Genomic DNA, 22,019 nt, shown 5'->3' with positions numbered 1-22,019 from the left:
GAACTGAGTTAGGAACATTTTTTCCATATACATGATGTTTCCATGCTATGGACCTTTATTAGGGGTCTCTCTTTCCTCCTCATTCACTTTGTCCCACAGAGAAAATCACATGACTGGTGAATTTAAAGGAAAGAATTGGGGTCTGTGTGGTTTAACCCATTCTTTCCTCTTCCTTTGAGATCTGTGAGACAATGAAATGAAATTGTTGTAAATGTGGTTAATTATGTGCAGGAAATAGAATACTGAAGGAGGCTAGAAGACAAAGCAGAAGCTATAAAGCTGTCCAGGCAGTTACCATCTAAGAAAGACATGATATCCTTCCAGAGAACATGTTGGACGTGAAACCAAAAGAGGTACTTAACTCTAGAGGGGACAATGTGACTCTGAGATGTACTCAGAGAAAACCTCCCTCACCATCTGTAAGGCGCAGGTCATCATCCATCATCTTGGCAGCCTCAGAAGACAAGCAGAGTCAGAGGGAGACAAATGTAAAGGCACCCTACCTTTCCTTCTAGCGACCTGCAACTTCGTGAACCAGAAGAGGGAAGGGAGGGATATGAAAGGCTAATTTTGAAGATGGGAAACTGAAAACTCAATTATACTGGATCTTTTGATAACTCAAAGCATTGAGCAAGCTCTGGGATCTATTTGCCACATGAAGGACCTACCTAGAAGGAAGAGCAAATACAACACAGAGGACAGAGATGGGAGAAAAAATAAACCTTTACTATTTATGCCGTATCAAGTTCATTCTGTTCAATATATTGGTGATGTTCGGGGCTTGAAGGTCATCATATTTCAGAGTTATATGACTCAACTGCCGCAGTCTGGCTGGGCACAAAATCACGAGCCACCACACAGCTTGTAGATTCAAACAGCAACTCTTTATTCCCGAACTCACACCAGCCGTCTACAATCACGTTCTGGGGAAATCCACGTTCTCTGCCCAAATCCACCCCCACTGGGCTTCTGTCTCCCACAAAATACTGTCTGAATCCCGTGAGAACTCAAGGGGAACTCAGGCAGCAGGATACGCCCTATTCCCAGCAGGAATAACCTTAAACCTGGAACCATCCTAAACCCGGATTATCCTAAACCGGGAACGCCCTAAACCCGGATTATCCTAAACCAGGAACACCCTAAACCCGGATCCGCACTGGTCCTTGAGCAAGGTCACCTTAGATGCAATGTCACTGCAAAATGTCGTATTTCCACGAGTCCTTCCACTAAGCAACATGGGGTACGCTGGCAAGGAAATTGTCATACCTACTTGGCTAATGGCTCCCAGCACTCAACAAAGGTAAAGGAGCATACTAATATTGAAGGGTCACGAATGGAAAGAAGAGCTAGTAAAGAAGACTTGACAAATCTGAAGAGTCAAACTAAGGGAGAACTTCAAGAAGGACGCAGTTCTACAGTGATCTATGCCACATAAATGCCACCTGACTCACACCAAGCCACACCAGCCTATGGATAGGGTACGTGATCCTATTAAATTCCAAATTTTATAGCTTCAACCCCACATCTGTATAACTGCTGTCATCTTTCTCCTCAAAGCCTCCTTTTTTAAAAGCCCTTCAAGAGTTTTTTTTTTTTTTCCTGCCTTTTCATGTCCTATTGTCCCAAAGCACAAAATTCTGAATGAGCTAAAAGGTTTGCATTTTACTTGTTTTTCCAGGTAGTGAATCCATACTCTCTTCCCTATTCACATAGGGGCTATAATAATAGCAGAAACTACTAGCTGTTCTTCAGTATCCTTTTTGTTTGCTTGCTGGTTCTAAGCCACCAAGAATAAAGACTAAAGACTACATTACCTAGGGTTTTTGTTTGTTTGTTTGTTTTTTGTTTTTTGAGACTTGGTATTGCAATGTGATTAGATTCTAGCCCTAGATTGAACAAAGACAGTGCCTACAACACAAGGATAACCCAGATTCCCTCTTTAATTTCTTCCAGTTGGTTGGAATGTGGACGCTGAGGTTAGAGTAGCCAGGTTAGACCATAGGTGAACTTGGAAATAGGGAGGCTACAGGTATTGATATTGAAATGTAGCTTCTACCTTTCACTTCAATCAAAGTTCATGAGAATGATGTCAGTAGACTTTCCCATAGCTCTCTTCCTCTTCAGCTACAGAGAACTACTTTGCTTAAGGCCACAACCATTTTAGGGTGATTTGTGTGTGGAGATATATCACTGTGGGAAAATAAAGGCCTGGCATTTTGACATAGCTGAAGGTGATTCTGAGGGGTCATTTTAGCTCCAGTTTCTTGTGTGGTTGGCCATGGCTAAATGAGGCCTGCATCACAGCTGGATTTTCCCTCTGCCTGCTCCTGCTGTTTCTCAAACCAGCCAGACAGGCTTTTATGTGGCTGATGGCTCAGGCTACAAGGCCTTTGCCCAGACAGTCCAAGAACTAACTTCCTCTGCATCCTTCTGGGTTTTGTTCTAAACCCCCTTTCTCAATGAACCTTGCCCTGACTCCCTATTGAATACCTACAAACTATCTGCCCCACCCACATTCTTGATCTTCTTCATCTATTCCATTTTTCTTTTTCTTTATCCCCATAAATCTCTCACTCTCTAATCTGCTCCATAACATAGTTACTTGTTTACCGTATTTATATTTGCTTTCTTTCTCCCCCAGTAGGATATAAGATTCAGGAGAACAGGATTTGCTTTGTGCACTAATGCCTCACACACACCTTCAACAGTGCCTGGCACATAGCAGGCATTCAGGAAATATTTGTTGAATAAATAAAGAAGTGAATAATTTTCTAAGGAGAATGTTGTAGATATTTACTTTTATCAGGGCCTCAATTTCAAACATGACTTAAAAAGAATTCTTTAGCAGCAGATTCACTGTGTATTCTGTATTCTATGTTATCTAATAAAAACATTGGTCATGTATTTTTATGGAGTACTCTAAATCAATCCTTTTGTAGTCTATATTCATTGACATTTTCATACATCCCTCCAAGTATTAAGATGCCTTGTTTCACAGGAAACCTGTGATTTCTGTTCTGATGAGATGTCCATTGAAAAGAGTGATTTTTTTTTCCCCCTAGAAAAGACATTTTCAGAGAGTCAAACCTGAAATTCTCAAGTGTGATCCAGGACAGCTTGCTGGGTTACATTATAGGGTATGGTTACTTCTAACAGGAACTATCTGTTCTCGAGTACAATTCATTGCAACTGAGTTGTTGGAAGCTTTGTTTTGCTTCATATTACCAGCTTCTGAAAGAGGTCAGTATTCGTGAGGTTTCAGGAAGTTTCCTTTGAAGTCTGTATTCCAATAAAAACATGAACTAGATCAACTGAGCACCTATGGAGTTGCCTAAGGATATATTTTTGTAGCTCTGAATTCTCAGGGGGCTGTTTTCTCCAGGGCAAGTCTTTTTTTTTTTTCTTCTTTTTTAACCATTTGTTGTTAAATGCAATGGAAATATCATTATTTATGAACTAAAAAGGCAATTATGAGATTATAGTTGAGTGCCATTTAAGCCAATCATTTTTTATTTAAAAAACTCTAAAATATTTGCAAGTAGAAAAATCCATTGGACTATAAATAAAAGGCCATTATTTAATAACTAATCATTAATTATTAGCATGAGGTGGTGGGAACACAGATATTAGTGATTTTATTATTTTAATTTTTTTGATATGTTAATGACGTCAAGGAAAAAGGCAGATTACCCATCACTGAGTTTCTTTTGTCACCCTGGGAGCAATGTTGTCCTCAATTAATCTGCTCTTTAGTCATTCGGGCTCAGTGAACCAAGCAGAGTTCAGAATGTCATTTTAAAACATTAGACTTAAAACCCAAGTGGAGTTTATCTTTGGGCAACATTTTTATCCTTTCAAGATATTGTTCTACAGAAAATAATAAAGGTTCATTAAGAGAAAGATTATCTTCTTTAAAACATATTAGTAAGAATCAAGTTATAAAAACCTCAGTGAACCCATTTTGATCATATGGCTTTTTATTGGCCTCCAACTGGTTTTCAATGAAACTTGATTATTATCTTCAAATGGATAATCAGAAAGTCATTGAAGGGTAAACCTTGGAAGCCGTATTTTATTTCATGCAGTTATCTTCAACTGGGTCTCTCCCTCTGTAAAAATTTCAAAGAAGATTCTCTTGCTGCTTCTACCATTTTCTGATGTCTTGATATTAAACTCTCTGGCATATAATACAAACTTTTCTTATACTTTGGTCTGAGTGGACAGTCTTCTTTCATAAAAGATAAATAGCTCTTTGGCGTATTTATAAAAGCATATTACCACTCAAACCAGTTTCTGGAGTATTCTTGAAATGAATGTGCATTGTATGTCCAGAGCCATCTTTAAAATCATTTCCCTGGTTCTAACAGTGTTGGCCACCAAGGGCTTATGGCTGAGTACCTCTTCAGGAATTTCTCACCTTATCCAAGATCCATTTCTCTGTCCAGAAATATCTATATCCAAAACCTGGCCCATGTGCAGGAGTACAATTGTCTCCATCTCAACTTGAGACAAATTTAAAAGAACATCCTAGCTCTAGAGCTACCCATGGAATTGGCAGAAGCCTTTGTTGTCACTGCATAATCAGTCCAACTTTTCCTTCTTTCCATCCTAATGTTTTTACTCTTTCACAAGTGTTGATCTCAAAGCCAGTTGCAAGTAAATTTCCTACAGGCTCATCTTGTTTCGAGTCTTCTTCCTAGGAAACCTGATCTGTGAGAATTCTTTTATTCACACTAAAACCATCACATTCAGTTATCATTTAAAAATCTAGAGCTGGGCACAGTGGTGCACACCTGTAATCCCAGCAACTCAGGAGGCTGAGGCAGGAGGATCAGAAATTCAAAGCTAGCCTTAGCAATTTGGTAAGGCCCTCAGCAATTCAACAAGACCCTGTCTCTAAATAAAATATTTTTAAAAGGGCTGGGGATGTGGCTCAGTGTTTAAGTGCCTCTAGATTCAATCCCCACTACCAAAAGTAAATAAATAAATATATAAATATCTAAAATTTTTGAGGCTGGAGGTTTATGAGTTTAAGATCAGCCTTGGCAACTCAGTGAGACCCCCTGTCTTAAAATAAAATTTAAAAGGACACAGGATGTGTGTAGGTTAGTAGTAGAGCACTGTCTAGCATGCATGAGTCCTGGGTTCTATCTCTAACACTGAAAAAAAATCTAAAATTTTGATGGCAACTTGTATATTAATCATGGTAAATCATCTTCCCAAGATCTTAGTGGCTTAATCCAATAAAACTTTGCTTCTTACTTACCTCAAACTATATTTCAGTCTAACGAGAATAGAGACAGTATGATGAGGGCTTGGCTCTACATGGTCATTCAGGAGTCCAGATTCCTTCAATTTTGTATCACCCTTTTCTAAGAGTGATGGCCTATAAGACACCCATCAATTTTACTAATATTCCTTTTACAAGAACTCAGTCATATGGACACCCTAAATCAAACAAGGCTGATGAGCACTAGTAGTCTCTACTACATAGTTACAAAATACTTATTATATTCATATCATCCATTACCTATGACCTGCGACACTATTTTACAGTCCTTCAACTTATAGAAACTAAAAATTCCATCTTTATTAAAGATTTGAGAAGAGCCAGGGGTTTCTTTGGCTTTGTTGTTGTTGTTGTTATTGTTGAGTCTTTTGGTATCATTAACAAATAGTTGTGTGGTTTTTTTTTTAAGAAAACAGAACCACAATATCATTATCATACCGAATGAAAATAATGGTGATGCCTTACTACAGCTAGTAGTCCGCATGTATACAAATTGTTTCTCAAAAGTCTTTTTGGTTTTTTTGTAGTTCTTTTAATTCCTGACAGTTACTGACAACCATGCCATACATAGGCCCAGCATTGACTGTGCCATTGCTCCTTTCTCCCATAGCTTCTACAGAGTCTTAGTCTGTTTTCTGCTGCTGCAACAGAATAGTTCTGGAGGCTGAGAAGTTCATAAGCAAGGGGCTGTCATCTGGTGAGGACCTTTTTACTGCCCTATAATGTGACTGAGGGTTGTAAATGGCAAGGAAGCATGCAAGTTCAGGTTTCTCTTCCTCTTCTTATAAAGGTCACTCATCTCATCATGGGCTCCTTACCTTCATATCCTCATCTAACCCTAGTTGTCTCCCAAGGACCCCACATCTCAATACTATCAATGTATGAATTTGGAGATTAAGTTTCTAACACAAAAATTTTGGTGAATGCATTCAAACCATGGCATGCAGGATTCATTTCTTTCTTTTTAAAAATATTTGTAGTTGTAGATGGACATAATATCTTTATTTTGTTTATTTAGTGTTTTTTTTTTTTAATGTCGTGCTGGGGATCGAATCCAGTGCCTCACATGTGCTAGGCAAGTATTCTACCACTGAGCTACAACCCCAGCCCCAATTTCTTATTTTTGAATGAATCTGACTTTGTCACATTTATGCCTTATTATTTCAAAATCATAAACTAACCCTTATTGGGTTCTGTGTGACCAGCTGGTGGTTCATTTGTGATTTCTTTTATGCAGATAGTCTTCATCCATTTTCTTAGCTACTACCCTTCTAGCCACAGCGCTACCTCTTTTAGCACTAACGTGACTTTTCTAAAGGTGTAAAAACACCTTTTCACTTTTTTGAAAAGATTTCCCAGATCTTCAAATTCAATATTAAGGACATATGTTTACTTGATGATTTGTTTGAAAAAGCATCTTTTGTTGCTTTTGTGGTGCTGATTATTGAACCCAGGGCCTCAAGCATGCCATGCGAGCACACTACCACTGGACCACCTCCCCAGCCCTCAAATAACATATTGTGTCTTCGTACTATAGTTGAGATTATAGAAAACTGAGTTGATTTCAAAATGAAAGCTTAAATACCACACTTTTTACATCTCTAAATGTAACACAAATACCTCTTATCAAGAGATTAGAAAAGGGGCTGGGGCTGGGGCTCAGCAGTAACTCACTTGCCTGGCATGTGTGAGGCATTGGGTTTGGTTCTCAGCACCGCATATAAATAAATAAAATAAAGGTCTATCAACAACTAAATTTAAAAAAAAAAGAGGTTAGAAAAAAACTAAGATGGCTAACCTAAGTTACTTTACATCTTTAGCCCCAACTTTCCAAGTACTTGCTGAAACAATAAAATGAAGCTTTATAGGAGATTTCAGAGGCTAACTTACTCAAGATTCCCCATCTCTATAGAAATTTATACCTCAGAATTCCAGCTTCTGCCATAAACTATGTGAAAGCACAGAAAACTTCAAATCTTAAGGTGAGATCCATTTATCATTCATGACACATGGTATTGGTAATGTGTAGCAGAGATCAGGGCAATACTGACATCCTCTTTGCATCTGTATTAGTTGAGGGTTTTTGGTTGCAGGTAGCAGGAAATATGGCTTAAGTTAATTCTCTGAAGTGAATTTACAGATTATGTTGCAGAGAAATTGAAGATAGACCTACTTTAGATAAACTCTCATTATGCTGAGGAGCTCAAAATTCAGGACGAGTACTCAGTTTCTTTCCTCCATTTTTGCTTCTGCTTCTTCAGTGTTGATTCCACTTTCACCAGGCCCTCATCTTATGGTAACAAGATGCTTGCCAACAACTGTGACCTGTTTTCTTCCAGGTCTTTTTCTAGAGGGAAAGAGTATGCTTCCCCAATGACGCAAAAGAATCTGAGAATTGAGACTCTTGTGTCTTATTGGCCTAGAATGGAGCATGTTTCTTTGCATGAAGTGATCTTTGGGATGGGGAAGATAAAATCAAACAAAGCAAAAACACTGATTACCGTGTTTTTTTTGCTATTGTTGTTGTTTCGTGGTGGGGGGTATCAACCCCAGGATCTCAAGCATGCTAGGCTGGTGCTCTACCAGTAAGCCATATACATTCCCTAAAATTTACTAACAGCTTATCAAGGCCTACCCTGAGAGGAAGAAAAGGTTAATCTTACATAAACCAAATAATAGAGAAATTCAAGGTACAGGTAGGAAGATAGAAAGGATTATAGAAATGGTAACAACAAATGTTCACTATACTACTAAATCTAAATGGCTGACTTGAGCTTTCTATCAGTATAATATAGAAATATGAAGTGAAATACTGCTTCAAATAATTTGGGTTTGTCTTATAGTCTATGAATGTGAACTCTCAAAGAGGTTTTTGGTGAAGTTACATTTAACTTTTGTTACTGGTAGGTAATTTCTTCTTAAAAGTATTAAATATGATTGTAAAATCTCATGTTACCATCACTTGGTGTTAGTAACCATAATAAAGTTTCCAAAAAAAAAGTCTTATCATCTGATTTTGTATCTTTAATATCTTTTTTTGTATTTTTAATATCGTTTTCTAAATTATGTTCTCTATACATTTTTACTTCCATCTGGCTGGCTTATTGTTTTCTAAACTACATTTTGCATTAAGTGATGCCAACACAGTCTACTTCCTATTTCGTGTGATTATACACCAGAAAAATTCCAACATCTACTAATGACAATCTTCTCAATTTTTAAGAATCAAAAGACTGGAGCTGGAGTTGTGGCTCAGTGGTAGAGTGCTTGCTTAGCATGTGTGAGGCACTGGCTTCAATTCTCAGTACCACATTAAAAAATAAATAAAATAAAGATATTGTGTCCATCTATAGCTAAAAATATTTTTAAAAAGAATTAGAAGACTGTATATATCACTCTCCTTTATTCTCTATATTTCATATGTACTCAGTTTCTATCTCTCTTATGTCTGTTGATCCTTTCTCTCATTCCCTGCCATCTAGCAATCTAAATTTCAATGATTTCATGCCTGGATTTCTCATGAGTCTCCTTTTTTCTGACCATCCTGATGCAAAACTCTCCTCCACTGAATCTACTTGGCAAATACTTTTGTACTAATAATCCCTCAAGAACTCTGATGACCATTTTTCAAGGGCCTAATTCATGCCAAGTGTTTTATAACTCTTACCTCATTTTATTTAATCATTACAAAAACTCTGACATGGGTATTATTCCCATTTTATAGATGAGAAAATTGAGACTCAGAAAAGCCAGTAACTTGCCCAAGGACACACACATAAGAAGCAGCAAAACTGGTATTGAAAACCAGGTCAGTCAAACGTCAAGGCCTGTGCTCCTTCTATCTCATCCTGCGGCTGCTCCATGACTCATGCCATGCCTGTTCTCTGAGGAGTTCCCTACTGATGCTCTATCAAGGACAAACATCTCTCCATGGCTTTCAAGCCCTGCCATAATTATATCCCACCTAAAGATTATTTTCTAGCTATCTTCAATGTTTACATTGCTCATCAGATATGTCTCTTCCATCTCCCTCTTATAAACCTGCCCACATTCATTATCCTACACTTCTGAGGAAAAAAATCATGATTATAATAATACATACTGTCCCAAAGGTCAAGTAATATGAAAGCAACTGAAGTAGAAAATGGAAGAACCATATTTGGAGTAAGTATTAGGGATGGTCTACAGGTCATGTATATTTAGTTTCACACAATTCTTTAGTTAAAAAGGAAATGGTGAATTTTTACATTGTAACTGGGTAGTGCTAGCTGGCATCAATTTTTTTTACATCAAAGAAAGAAAGATAGCAGAAAAGAAAGCAAATACAACCAACAAGAAAAACCAGAAGCAGGATGCTTTCCTGCTATCTTTCTATTTAGATTCTAGCCATCTTTTATGGCCCAACTGAACCCATGGGTATAGGGCTGCTTTTTTAAAAAATTGAACTTCTTCACTACTCATAAACAAAACTTAAAAAGCATTAAAAGAATTTAGCACCAGGAAATCTTCCCTGACTGTTCTACTTCTCACTGACTTTCTTCTACTCTCTACTTAAACTCTGTACCACATAATTAGCATTTAATTACATATTGTTTGTATTGTTTGTTCTTTGTGTGTTAGAGTAGGTGACAAGGATGTGGGTGGAATTGGATTATGGGGATCTGGGATAGGGCGTGGATTTACAGAGTTGATGAGTACAGGGGCAGGCAGGGAAACAACTAGCCCTGGGAAATTGCAGAAAATGGTACTATGAATTTAGAGCAAGAGTCTGGAGAAAATCCTGAGACAGGGTTTTATATAAACTTGAAGTCAGAACAAGGCAGTATGCCAAGGCCAAGAATTCAGGGATTGTCTTAGTGTTTTGTGTTGCTAAAACAAAATACCTGAGGCTGTGTACTTTAAAAAGAAAAAATGTTTTGTCCGGATGGAGCTCAGTGATTACTTCTTGCATAGCATGACAGGAGGCCCTGAGTTAAATGCCCAGCACTTAAAAAAAAAAAAAGGCTTATTTGGATCACAATTCTGGTGGCTAGAAAGTCCAAATAGCATGTTGCTGGAATAGGGTGAGGAATCCCAGAATGTATCATTATATAGTAGAGAAGTAAAAAGGGAAATGGCTACATTTAAAGGAGCCAAGCATGTGAAATGGTCTTGCTTTATAACAACCCACTCTTACGAGAATTAATCCAGTCACACAAGACCTAACCCGCTCTCTCAAGACGTGTATTAAACCCTTCCCAGAATGGTGCCTCCATGATCTGATTATCATCCACTAGGTTCTACCTCTTAAAGTTTCTGCCGCCTCAGTGCTGTTACACTAGGGACCAAGCTTTCAGCACATAAATCTTTTTTTTTTTCTTTTAAAGATGGACACAATATCTTTATTTATTTGTTTTTTATGTGGTGCTGAGGATCGAACCTAATACCTCACAAGTGTGAGGCAAGTGCTCTGCCACTGAGCTATAACCCCAGCTCCTCAGCACGTAAATCTTTAGGGGACAAATAATATCTAAACCATAACAGAAGTACAGAAATTAGAGACAGTATGGTAGGATGTGGATTGATAATAAAAAGCAATAATGATATACTCTGCTTAGTTTAAATAGTGTGAAAAATAATTGATGTGCAACATAAAAAATATCAAAATGATGTCAAAACCACATTTTAAAACCTAAATTTTACTGTTATAAATGTGTTTTCTTTTGGCTCCATATGCCATTCCTAAGAAGTTATCCTAAAAAAATATTCACAAATATTCACTGCATAAAATATATGCCTTCAACATTGTTGATAAGACAAAAAATAAAATGGAAAACAATCCAAATATCCATTTTATAAATATTTGTTTGTGTATGAATTTCCCTATTATCTACACATACAGCAGAACAATAGCAGATATCAAAACAGAGATAGATCAATGAACAGTGGCATGAAAAGAGCTAAGAAACATATTTTAAAGAAAGTTTTAGTTTTAGAACAGTAGATACAGCATGATTTCTTTAAAAATTGAAATTATGTCTATTTAATGGAATTTAAAACTTACTTTTCCAATCATCATAACCTAACAGTTTGTGTCAAAATGACCGAGAGTACAAATTGAAAATACTGTTCCTAGACTTCCAACTAGAAATATTGAATAACAATATCTAGTCATAGGAACCATGAATCTGCATAAGAATCAACCCATATGAATATTGTGCACAATGAAGTTTGAAAATTAACTAGATTCATGTGGTACTTAGGGGCTACTTCCAGGGAGTGGAACTTAGATGGCAAAATTGCTTTCCTTTCCATATTTTAAACCGTTCTGCTTTTAAGTTTTTATAAACATTTATTCTAGTAGTAGATATAGATTACCATATCTACTAGATTGTAATCTATATCTACTAGAGATTTTTGAGTTTTAGGAAGGTGGGAATGTTAATATTGTCGGATTATGTAAATAAGGAAATTCATTATAAATTTAGTTCATTTGTAGGGAGGAAAGACCATTAAATCAAAAGCCAAAACTTTGGCAACATCTTACAGGTTATCAGCCTTTTCCTTTATTTATTTGCTAAAGCCAGGCACGGTGGCACATGCCTGTAATCCCAGAAAGTTGGGGGCCTGAAGCAGAAGGATCTCAAGTTCAAAGTCAGCCTCAGCAACTTACGAGGTCTCTCTATGTTGCAAGGTTTAAGCAGCACAGCAAGACCCTGTCTCAAAATAAAAAATAAAAAGGGCTGGGATGTGGCTCAGCTGTTAAGTACCCCTGGGTTCAGTCCCTGGTTCCCCTCCACCAAAAAAAAAAAAATTGTTGTGCATTTATGGTTCAGTGACTGTACCATGTGCCAGATGCATAGTGAAGAATGTTAGACAATATTTCTACCCTCAGGAGCTTTCTTGAGGGTGACAGAAGTAACAGAAGAGCAAAGCACAACTAACTGAGCAAGATCAGAGCTGGTGGTGGTGGCAGGATGATATGCTAGAGTGCAGAGTGAGGGAGAGGAGGAAGGTAAGGGAAGGCTTTTTTCAGGAGGTAGTTTTTCATGGAAACCTGAAAGATGAATCAAATTTAGGAAAAGCTGGATACCCGTCCTGATTGAGGAAGAGCTTGACATGTTGGAGGTGGAAAGATGTTCTGTGAGTCTAGAGCCAAGAGAGCAGGATAGCAGTCCCAGATGAGGCTGGAGAGGAAGCCAGAGCTAGTTCTTGTACAGTTCTATAAATAATTTAGATTTTACTCCAGGAAGCTAATGATTGGTTTTAAGAAGGAAATGATATTAGCTCTTTTGTATTTTTAAGTGAGTACTTCCATAGTCTTTGACTTTTGACTTAATAGTATATGTTCACTGAAAAAAAAAAAAAAACTTCTACAAAAATTTATATAATTTTATTTTAATTTCAAATTGAAGAAAACCTAACAATACAGTAAATGTAAGAAGACAAAAGGGGATGGGACTGTAGCTCAGCTGTAGAGCACTTGTGTAGAATGAATAAGGTTCTGGATTTGATCCCTAGCACTGAAAAAAAAAAAAGATTTAGAAATACATAAAATATTAGATGATTATTCAAAATTAAATGTGTGGATTATAAAACACACCTAAACAGTTATGAGTAATGAAGTCAATAGGTACGTATCAATGGCAAAGGGTACAAACTTTCAGTTAAAAGATGGATGAGTTCGGGGCTCGGGTTGTAGCTCAGCGGTAGAGCACTAGCCTAGCATGTGTGAGGCCCTGGGTTCGATCCTCAACATCACATAAAAATAAGTAAATAAAATAAAGGCATTGTGTCCAACTACACATAAAAAATAAATATTAAAAAAATGGATGAGTTCTATGGATTGAATATATAGAATTGATAGTGTTATGGGTTAGAATGAAGCGTACCCCAAAAGCTCATGTGTGAGACAATGCAAGAAGGTTTAGGGATGAAATGATTGAGTTATAAAAGTCTCAACATAATCAGTGCATTAATCCCCTGATAGGGATTAAATGGCTGCTAACTGTAGGCAAGTAGGCTGTGGCTGGAGGAGGTGGGTCTTTGGGGCTATGCCTTTGGGATATATATATTTGTCATTGGTGAGAGAAGAAGCCTCTCTCTTTGTTTCCTTGTGGCATGTTCCCAGCTGCTTTCCTATGCCATGTACTTTTGCCATGATGTGCTGCCTAGTGTTAAGCCCTGAGGAATGGAGACAGCCATCTATAGAGCGAGAGCTCTGAAACTGTAAGCTCAAAAATAAACTTTTTCTTCTCTAGAATTGGTCTTGTCAGGTCTTTTGGTCAAAGCAGCAGAAAAGTTTACTAAAACAGGTAGTGGTGGATATCTTAATAGATTTTATGAGAATCATTACACAATGTATATCAAATCATTCCACTGTATACCTTGAATATATGTAAACTTTATCAATTATATATTTTAAAAGAAAAAATGAGAAAAATCATTCTGTATTATGTCACTGATATTCCATGATAACTTTCCAATCCAGTTTACTAAGATCCTGAACTAATCAGGACATATAAAGTGTTGTTTAGATACATTACTATGAATGGTTAATTTTTTTTTGTTAATTCTGAGTCTTTATTCATTAAATTGCTAAAAATCTGGTAATAGGGAAAACTGTTACATTTCCTGTACTTGAAAGGAATTAGTCATGCTAGTTAAAACTAATGCAAACAGTAAATTTAAAAATTAGGAACATCCCAATGTAGACAATGCGTGTAAGTCCAATATGGACCTTAAAAGTTTTGTGTACCTATCAAGAAGTATAAATGAAAGAATCATAATAAAGAAGGTGGAATAGGAAAATAACCAAGTAATGTCAATCCAGTGCCCAGTCCCTAAGCAGCAAATGTACCCAAACTATTGAATTATGACAATTTAGACAGAATCAATAGTTCTCAACCAGGTAAGCCTCAGATTCTGATGTGTTTTTCAGAAATAGTCCACTCTAAGCCTCCTAGTTGTTTTGTTTTTGTTCTTTGATACTGAAGGTTGAACCAGAGGGGCTTTACCACTGAGCCATATTTCCAGACTCTTTTTTTTTTTTTTTTTTGAGACAGAGTCTTACTAAGTTGCCTAGGACCTCAATTACTGTGTCTGGCCTCCAACTTGCAACCTTCCTGCCTTAGCCTCTGGAGTTGCTGGGATTACAGCACACACAGGCGTGTGCCACCACATCCAGCTTTCTCTGAGATTTTAAAACAGTAGGACTGGGATAGAGTTTGTGCCTCTATATTTCTTTTTTGTTGGTACTGGGAATTGAACCCAGGGCACTTAACCATTGAGCTACATCCCTGGCCTTGTTTTATTTTTAATTTTGAGACAGGTTCTCACTAAATTACTTGGGCCTTGCTAAATTGCTGTCAAACTAGCATCAAATTTACCATTCTCCTGCCTCAGCCTCCTGAGTTTCTGGAATTACAAGCATGTGCCCATGTTCCTGGCTATATTTGTTTTAAAAGCTTTCTTAGGAAGTTCTGGTGATCACTGAGTGAAAACCACGCAGATAGGATAGACATTATAGATTGGATTGGGAAGAGAAAGTTCCAAAAAGAAAGGAGACTTGAGTTGTGTCTTGCCAAGTGGGAAGGCTTTAAATGGGCAAACAGGAAAAGATAAGTATTTATCATTCCAGTTGCTGGGGGAAGATGCAAAAACTGAGATACATGAATGGGCAAGGTAGCATTGGGGAGAAAGTAAGTAAGCTCTTCTGCAAATATAAACAAATAAAACTGTCAGTTTCCACTGCATGTGGTACCTAGAAGGTAATTGCTAACTTTGAAAAATACAATTTGGTAGAGGATTCAATCCAGATTTGGGGGGGTTACGAAAGGAATGGGTGATGGTAAATCAAGGCAGTGAGTATTTAGACTACTAGCTATTGTTTTTCTCCTCCAAAACTCCAGTTGAAAATTAATTGCCACTGTAACAGTATTAAGAAGTAGAAGCTTAAAGTGATTAGGTCATGAGGGCAACCCTAATGAATGGATTAATGCTATTTTGGTGGGAGTGGGTTAGTTATGGTAGGAGGGAGTTCCTGATAAAAGGGACGGGCTAGGCCTAATTTTCTTCCTCTGTGTCTAGTACATGCTCTCTTACCCTACTGTTATTGTTATGATGTAGCACCCAAGTCCTTGCCAGATGCTGGCACCATGCTCTTGGATTTCTCGGCCTCCAAAAACTATAAGAAATTTTTTTTCCTAATTTATAAGGAATTTATAAAAATACCCAGTCTCAGGTATTTTGTTTAACAACACAAATGGACTAAGACAGCACTCATTTGAGAATTTGGCAGCAGAGGAAAAGTAAAAAATAGAATGGAATTTAAATAGAAAGAGGATGATCAAGAGAAGATTGTTTTTCCTTTATGAAAAAGGAGCCTGAATGTTTATATATGGGGGAGAGGAATCCAATGGAAAAGAGGAAATATTTCAGAGGGTAAAATTTGGATTTGTATCTTACATGTTTTTAATATATTTAAGGACTGAAATAAATTACAATGGGATTATACCACTTTAATTGGAATTAAGATCTGAGTAAATGCAATGGGAACCAGAGTCACCGATTCTAAAAATAAATAAATAAATCCAGGAAAGCATGTGGACAACAAAAAGTTTCTAATCCTACCTCTTCTTCTTCTTTTTTTTTACACTTGATTTCACATCCATAAACTTTGTAAAAGTAATTCTGAATAGATTATGAGTGGAAAAAAAAGAAATGAAAAAATTTAAGTTACTTGATATATAAATATGTACAATCTGGGCCTAGAAGTGGAGCTAAGTTGTGTGTCTGTCCTTTCACAAAGAAGTTGGTTCTAGTTAAGTGCCATTTTCAGCCTTAAACTCCATTCATTAGCTAAACAAACTTTTCCTTGCAATTATTCCTTAAAGCATATGCACTAATAATCCCACAGCAGAGAATCTTCTAGAAATTTAGGCATAAGGAAAATGGCTTGGTTGTATTATAATAGCTATGATTTTTTTAAATGGTGTGTTAACTCAGAATTAATAGGTCAATGGCAGCCACTCTTAATAGGATATGACCTGATATAAATGATCTGTAAGCAAGATGACCAAAGTGGGCAAAGAATACAGACCTATCTATAAAACTCTTGCTATTTTCTTAATGTGAGGTGGTGAGGGACAAAGCCAAAATGATAATGTATACCTAATTTTCTATTACTAGACGTAGAACCCTAATGGATGATTTGAGCATTATGGTAGAGTGATGGGGTTTCTTTCTCTTTTAAAGGATGGTGATACTTTGTTTTCTTAGGCATAAAAGCATCATAAAACATCAAAGCATTATCACATTTTATTTCATTAGTTCTCACAGAAAGTTTGTGATTGAGAAAAAGGAAGTTATTATTCGAGGTTGATCAAAGAGATAATTGAGATACCAAGCAGGTGAAGAAGTAAATTCATTGAACAAATGTCTGAGTGCCTTCTCTATAATTCTAATTAGACCAGGACTTCTTAGTAGGGTTATATATCTTAGTAATTACTTGCTAGTAGTTTTTAGTTCAGCAGCTTAGTAGCAATAGTTAGGTTCCAGTTGGGGTTATATTTCTTGGTAATGCCTGAGTCAAAATTAAAATCCTTGATCCAGAATGTTGATGGAAACAGCCACATTGTATATTTTATGGCTACTCTTCAGAAGGCCACTTGCATACATAACCCATAATGCAAGTATTGCTAAATATATATAAAAAACATAAGCCTTTTGGGTATGACTTATAAAGGAAAGGTTTTTGTCTCATACATTTTTATGGAGAAAGATGATGTACATATTTTTAAAATACCTTTGAATATGGATTAAAGGTTAAGGCTTCTTAATTATATAAACCACAGGGTGCAATGTATGTGTCAGCAACCATTATAAAACAATATTTTATGAAGCAATTTAAAATTTAGGAGCTGTATAGCTTTATTTCTTTGCATTCTTTAAAGAATACGCAAGCAAATAAATGTTTTATACCTCAGTTACAGAGACATCATAAAATTAATGCTACTAGACAGCAGCTCAAAGAGTTCAGATAAAATGCTTCAGATAAAATGCTTAAGATTATAGGAAGAAAACACAAAACAAGGAAACCCTTATTTGGTCAAATCTTATTTTGAAACAGAGGGCCTGAAGTGTGATGTCATTTCTGGAAGAGAAAAGCAGAAGTTTTTTTTTTTTTTTTCCTTTTTCCGACATTGCCTATCCAGTTTTGTTTTGTTTTGTTCATAGAAATTATGTCTACTTTAGCATAGGTTTAAAAGGCTGTTTTTGACAAACAGACCTTCAGTATATTCATTTACATAAGTGTTTCAATTTTTAAAGCATCTACTTGAGTTATCTATATTAGGTCGGAAACTTTAGGCAAACTCATGTGCACATATGTACTTACACACACATACCCAGTTTCCAATTCCTGAATTTTAAAACTGTTTTTAATCAGTACAAGAAGATTAACAATGATTATGGAAAGTAGGTAATGAAAAAAGTAACTTCCTCCAGAACAAGTCCCAATACTATAAGCAACTTCCTATTTGGAGGTTTTCCATGTGTTGTACAGTTTTCATGGTCCCTGTCTACAGGGCCTTCCTGCTCGGAGAGGACGGAGTCTTGCTCACCTCACTGTGATGTAGTCAGACTAGTCTAGAGACTGCAGAAAAGACACATTCTTAGTCATTCTGTCTGTATCCTTTCCTTGAGTCATAGTTACTAGGGTTACAGGCAGGGCAAATAAGTCTTAACCTCTATAGCAGAAACAGCACAGCGGCATCCGATGGACCACAGCCACAACAGTTAAGGCCACCCAATGCAGGACTTCTGAGCCACTAGGCACGACCACAGCGAATCAGGTCTTCATTCCGACTTAGGTGGGTGACACCTGAAAGTAGCTTCTTTCCTTCTCCATAACCATATGGGAAATCTGAATCAAGTGTGCCTCGGGAGAGCAACTTGGGCCAGTTACCTGTAAATGGCAAGTGGGGTGACACCTGCAGATGAAACACCCAAGTACTGTCACTGGCGGGTCCCTAAATTCACTCCTCAGCCCCGCACTGCACTCCTAAAGCCACGAAACCACTAGGCCCCCAATCCATTCCGGCGACAGCGCCAGAAAGCACAGCGCGCAGCTTCCCGCGTGTTCTAGGCCGCGCGGTGAAATCAAACGCGACGCCAGCTCCTAGTGGGCTGGGCCGCGCGCGCTACATTCCCGGGGCCTGCCAAGCTGCGGCTGCAGCCTCCCGGCTGCGGAGCTGGGCGGGGCCGCCTCCAGGCAGAGTGCGAAGGGAGCTGGGGAGGAAGAGACGCTGGCCGTGCGTTTGCGCAGGCGCGCGGCGCCCCGCCTCCCCAGCGTCGACTGCCGGGCGGGCGGCGCGGGCCCTCCCACTCTTCGCCGCGCCGCCTCACGGCCCCGGCCCTCGCTTCACCCCGACGCCCCTGCGTGCGCCTCCTGCCGCCGGCCTGCAGGCCCGGGGCCTCCGCCTGCTTCCCCGCCGCTGCTCCTCGCGGCGCTGCTCGCGTTCACGCTGTCGCCCGGCCCGGCGCGGCCGCGGGCAACCGCTCCCCCTCCCGCACCTACCCCGCCCCCTCCCCGCCTTTTCCGCCCTCCAGTCCCCCTCCCTCGGCCCGCTGCCGCTGCTCCAGATGAGGTGATGGCAACGGCCAACTTTGGCAAGATCCAAATCGGGATTTACGTGGAGATCAAGCGGAGCGATGGTGAGCCGCGCCGCTGGCCCCGCCGACCCGGCCCCACGTCCGGCCGTGCGCGAAGCGGACGCAGGCGCCGGCCGCCTCATTGATTGCTCCGCAGGGCTGTGGGGGCGGGAAGGCGGTGGCCGCGGCGCTTTTGTGTGTGGCGAGTGTGCGGGTGAGGCCGGTGCGGGGTCCGCCCGGGCGCCGCTGCAGTGCAGGGGGCCGGACCGCTGGGGAAGGCCGCCTTGGTGGATCCCGAGCAGGGTCTCCTGCGCCTCCGGGTCTCCATCCTCCCCGGGGACAGCAGCCCGGCCCAGAGCGGGCTTCGTTAGGGAAGACCCTGCCTCGAGCTCATCCCGGCTGTTCGGTTTTACCGGCCTCTTAGCTGCCGGGGTGGGGGTGGGGGTGGGGAGCGTGGAGACCCGTGATTTCAATATTTAGGGAACCGACTACCCGTCAGAGGCTGAGGTGGGGGAGCAAGACCGTAGCCAGAAGCTGCTGTCTGGTTGTGGGCCTCCTCGGCTTTCGTTCCCAAGCATGCTTCTGTTTGCTTGTCCCCTCCTTAGAAGAAGGATGTAGAGAATGCCGCGCTCAGCCATGCATAGGGGTGGGGAGCAGTAGGAAGAAATATTCGATAAGCTTCTCCAAGGTGATGGTACAGAAAGGGAGGGAGAGGGGATGGACATAGTCAACTCGTGGCACTACGGAGAAGGTGGGGATGGGCGACCGGATGTTGATATTTTCACACCCTCGGGAGAGGTAACAGAGAAAAGTGTGAAAGGAGGTGAAGACACACGCTTACTTTTTTTTTTTTTTTTTTAAGAGCCTTAGGCTTACATATGTTTCTGTAGGTTCCTCTTGGGGAAGGTGTTTTATGTCACTAGCTTGGGGTGTGGAATGTGATACATCAGCCACACTTGGAAATCATTTATATTATGGAGGAGAAAATACAGAGGGAAATAGGGAGAATTATTTTCTTTCAATACAAATATTGAGAGAACTAGAGATGTATAATATCCAGCATTATGAGGTGTTCTTGACTCCATGTTTATTATAATCATTCTTTTTATTTTTTACTCATTCATTATTCTTTAGCATAGTCAGTAACCTATCACTTCCACACAGTCTTTTGGTTTCTACCAAGTTTGACCAAGTTATGTGAAGTTATATTGAGATATGTTGGGAGATACTATATAGTTAGTGATTTTTTCTCTTCATTGTATTTGAGGTAATTTGTGGTTAAGAACTTCATATGCATCATTATCCTGCTTATGAAGAAATTATACTACTTAGAGCTTCAGAAGTTACCAGTAACACTACTGGGAAAGAGATGTCTTTACTTGGAGTGGGATTTCTTTTATATTTTTCTCTCAACATTACTTTCTTGAAAGAGTCCTGTTATATAATTTCATTTGATTTGGGTTCGCTGAATACCACTGGAAGTGGGATTTACATATTATTTTTAAAACTTGGGGTACAATAAAATGTTAAGTTCTTTACAACGTTTTAAGCCTCTCTGATCATAGGTGCTATGAAAATAGTGTACGACATTCAAGAGATATCTCTTTTTCTCTGAGCTAACATCTTTTTAAAATGTATTGGATTTGAAGCAATTTTGGTTGTTTGGAGGATATAGGCTTCTAATATTCTTTCAGCCTTTACCTTTAACCCATACCAGAAATTCCCAGACACATATTCTTACTTTAGTGCTGGTAATCTACACATTTCAAAAGTAGTTTCTTGTAAAAAATAATGAAAGTCATTATAATATATATATTATCCTAACCTATTGGTGTACATAATTAAGTGCCTTAGGTGCATGATGGAATTGATGGATGGCAAAATATTGGTAGAGAACTTTTAAAGAGGGGAATAATTATTTGCATTAAATGATAGAGTTTCACAGTGGTAATTGGCTGTCTGGGACACTCCTTCAAGCTTTCCCTTTTTCATTTTAGAGAAACTGTTTTGCTTCCTACTACTTTTGTAACAGATCTGTATTGGATAAAATGCTAGTGGTTATTATAACAAAAGTAAACTTTGCAGCTGGATGAATATTAGAGTAATGTCTGAGACAGCGGAAATCAGAGGAGTGAAGAGCTGCTTTAGACTGCCATTAACTGGTGACTTGATGTTTTTCTTCATGTATACTAATGGTGATCCTTGTCACTGTTTCAGGACCAGGCTTTTCCCATCAGTGATATTCATATATTAATACATTCCAAAGACAAAAGAGTAAATTGAAAGGGGCTTATTCCTATTTTTGAGGCCCTGTGAAAATACTAATCTCAGTAAGTCTTTACTGAATATTAAAACCAGATGACTGGTCAACTGAGTTTCTCAGTCACCCTTTATCATTCATGATATAGCTTATTTCCTTTAAATATTACTATTTTGAGTACATAATTCAATATGTATGATGTTTTTAATTTTTTTAATTAATTTATTTTTTAGTTGTAGTTGAACACAATATCTTTATTTTATTTATTCATTGTGGTGCAGAGGATTGAACCCAGGGCTTTGCACTTGCTAAGTGAGTGCTCTACCACTGAGCCACAACCTCAGCCCAATATGATGTTTTTAAACTGCAGTAAGGAGAAGGTGTGGTGTAGAGAATGCTATGGAGGGATGTCAGGCTACCCACACCCATTTCAACCAGAGCCAGGATGTTGCAGCATTAAAATACTTAACTAATAGACTCTTAAAGTCAATTCATCTGTGTGTCATCCCTCCCTTCCCTGAAATGTGCCTAACAGAGCAGAGTTGAGTGAATTGTTCATTACTGGATTTTAAAACATTTTTTAATTATTCAGATGAAATCTTCCCAGGAAGTGAAACCCTTATATTTATCATTCTGTACTGTCACCTCATACTGTGCCCTGCTCCCTCCTTGATGACCTCTCAGTTCAGGATCCCCAGAGTTAATTGAAATGGAGTGATCTGCTAAGACCAGTAGTCTTTTTCTGGTACTGTAAGGTTAGAAGTGGCAGGAGTTTGGCTTGACTCCTGATATTGTTTCCAGACACAGGTGATAACCTAGTATGAAATTGGACTGGCT

The 22,019-nt window shown here is 38.7% G+C and overlaps 1 protein-coding gene across 6 annotated transcripts in view; it reads left to right on the top strand.

Annotated features, from left to right (window-relative positions):
* The first annotated feature begins 18,658 nt into the window (after nucleotides 1-18,658).
* Nucleotides 18,659-22,019, top strand: part of Kif2a (kinesin family member 2A) — a 70,955-nt gene continuing 67,594 nt past the window's right edge. For 5 of the 6 annotated variants that reach the window (XM_027938169.2, XM_027938167.2, XM_027938166.2 and 2 more), the window contains exon 1: nucleotides 18,660-18,985. In XM_027938169.2, coding sequence (XP_027793970.1) covers nucleotides 18,922-18,985 — 64 coding nt within the window. In that variant the 5' untranslated portion in view covers nucleotides 18,660-18,921. Of the gene's footprint in view, nucleotides 18,986-22,019 lie in introns of all 6 variants that reach the window. The other variant, XM_071612572.1, reaches the window with a different exon arrangement.

This window comes from Marmota flaviventris, chromosome 5, assembly GCF_047511675.1.
Source record: "Marmota flaviventris isolate mMarFla1 chromosome 5, mMarFla1.hap1, whole genome shotgun sequence".
In the NCBI taxonomy this organism is placed as follows: Eukaryota; Metazoa; Chordata; class Mammalia; order Rodentia; family Sciuridae; genus Marmota; species Marmota flaviventris.
The sequence above is the reverse complement of the archived record's forward strand: the minus strand, read 5'-3'. Positions and strand labels throughout refer to the sequence as shown.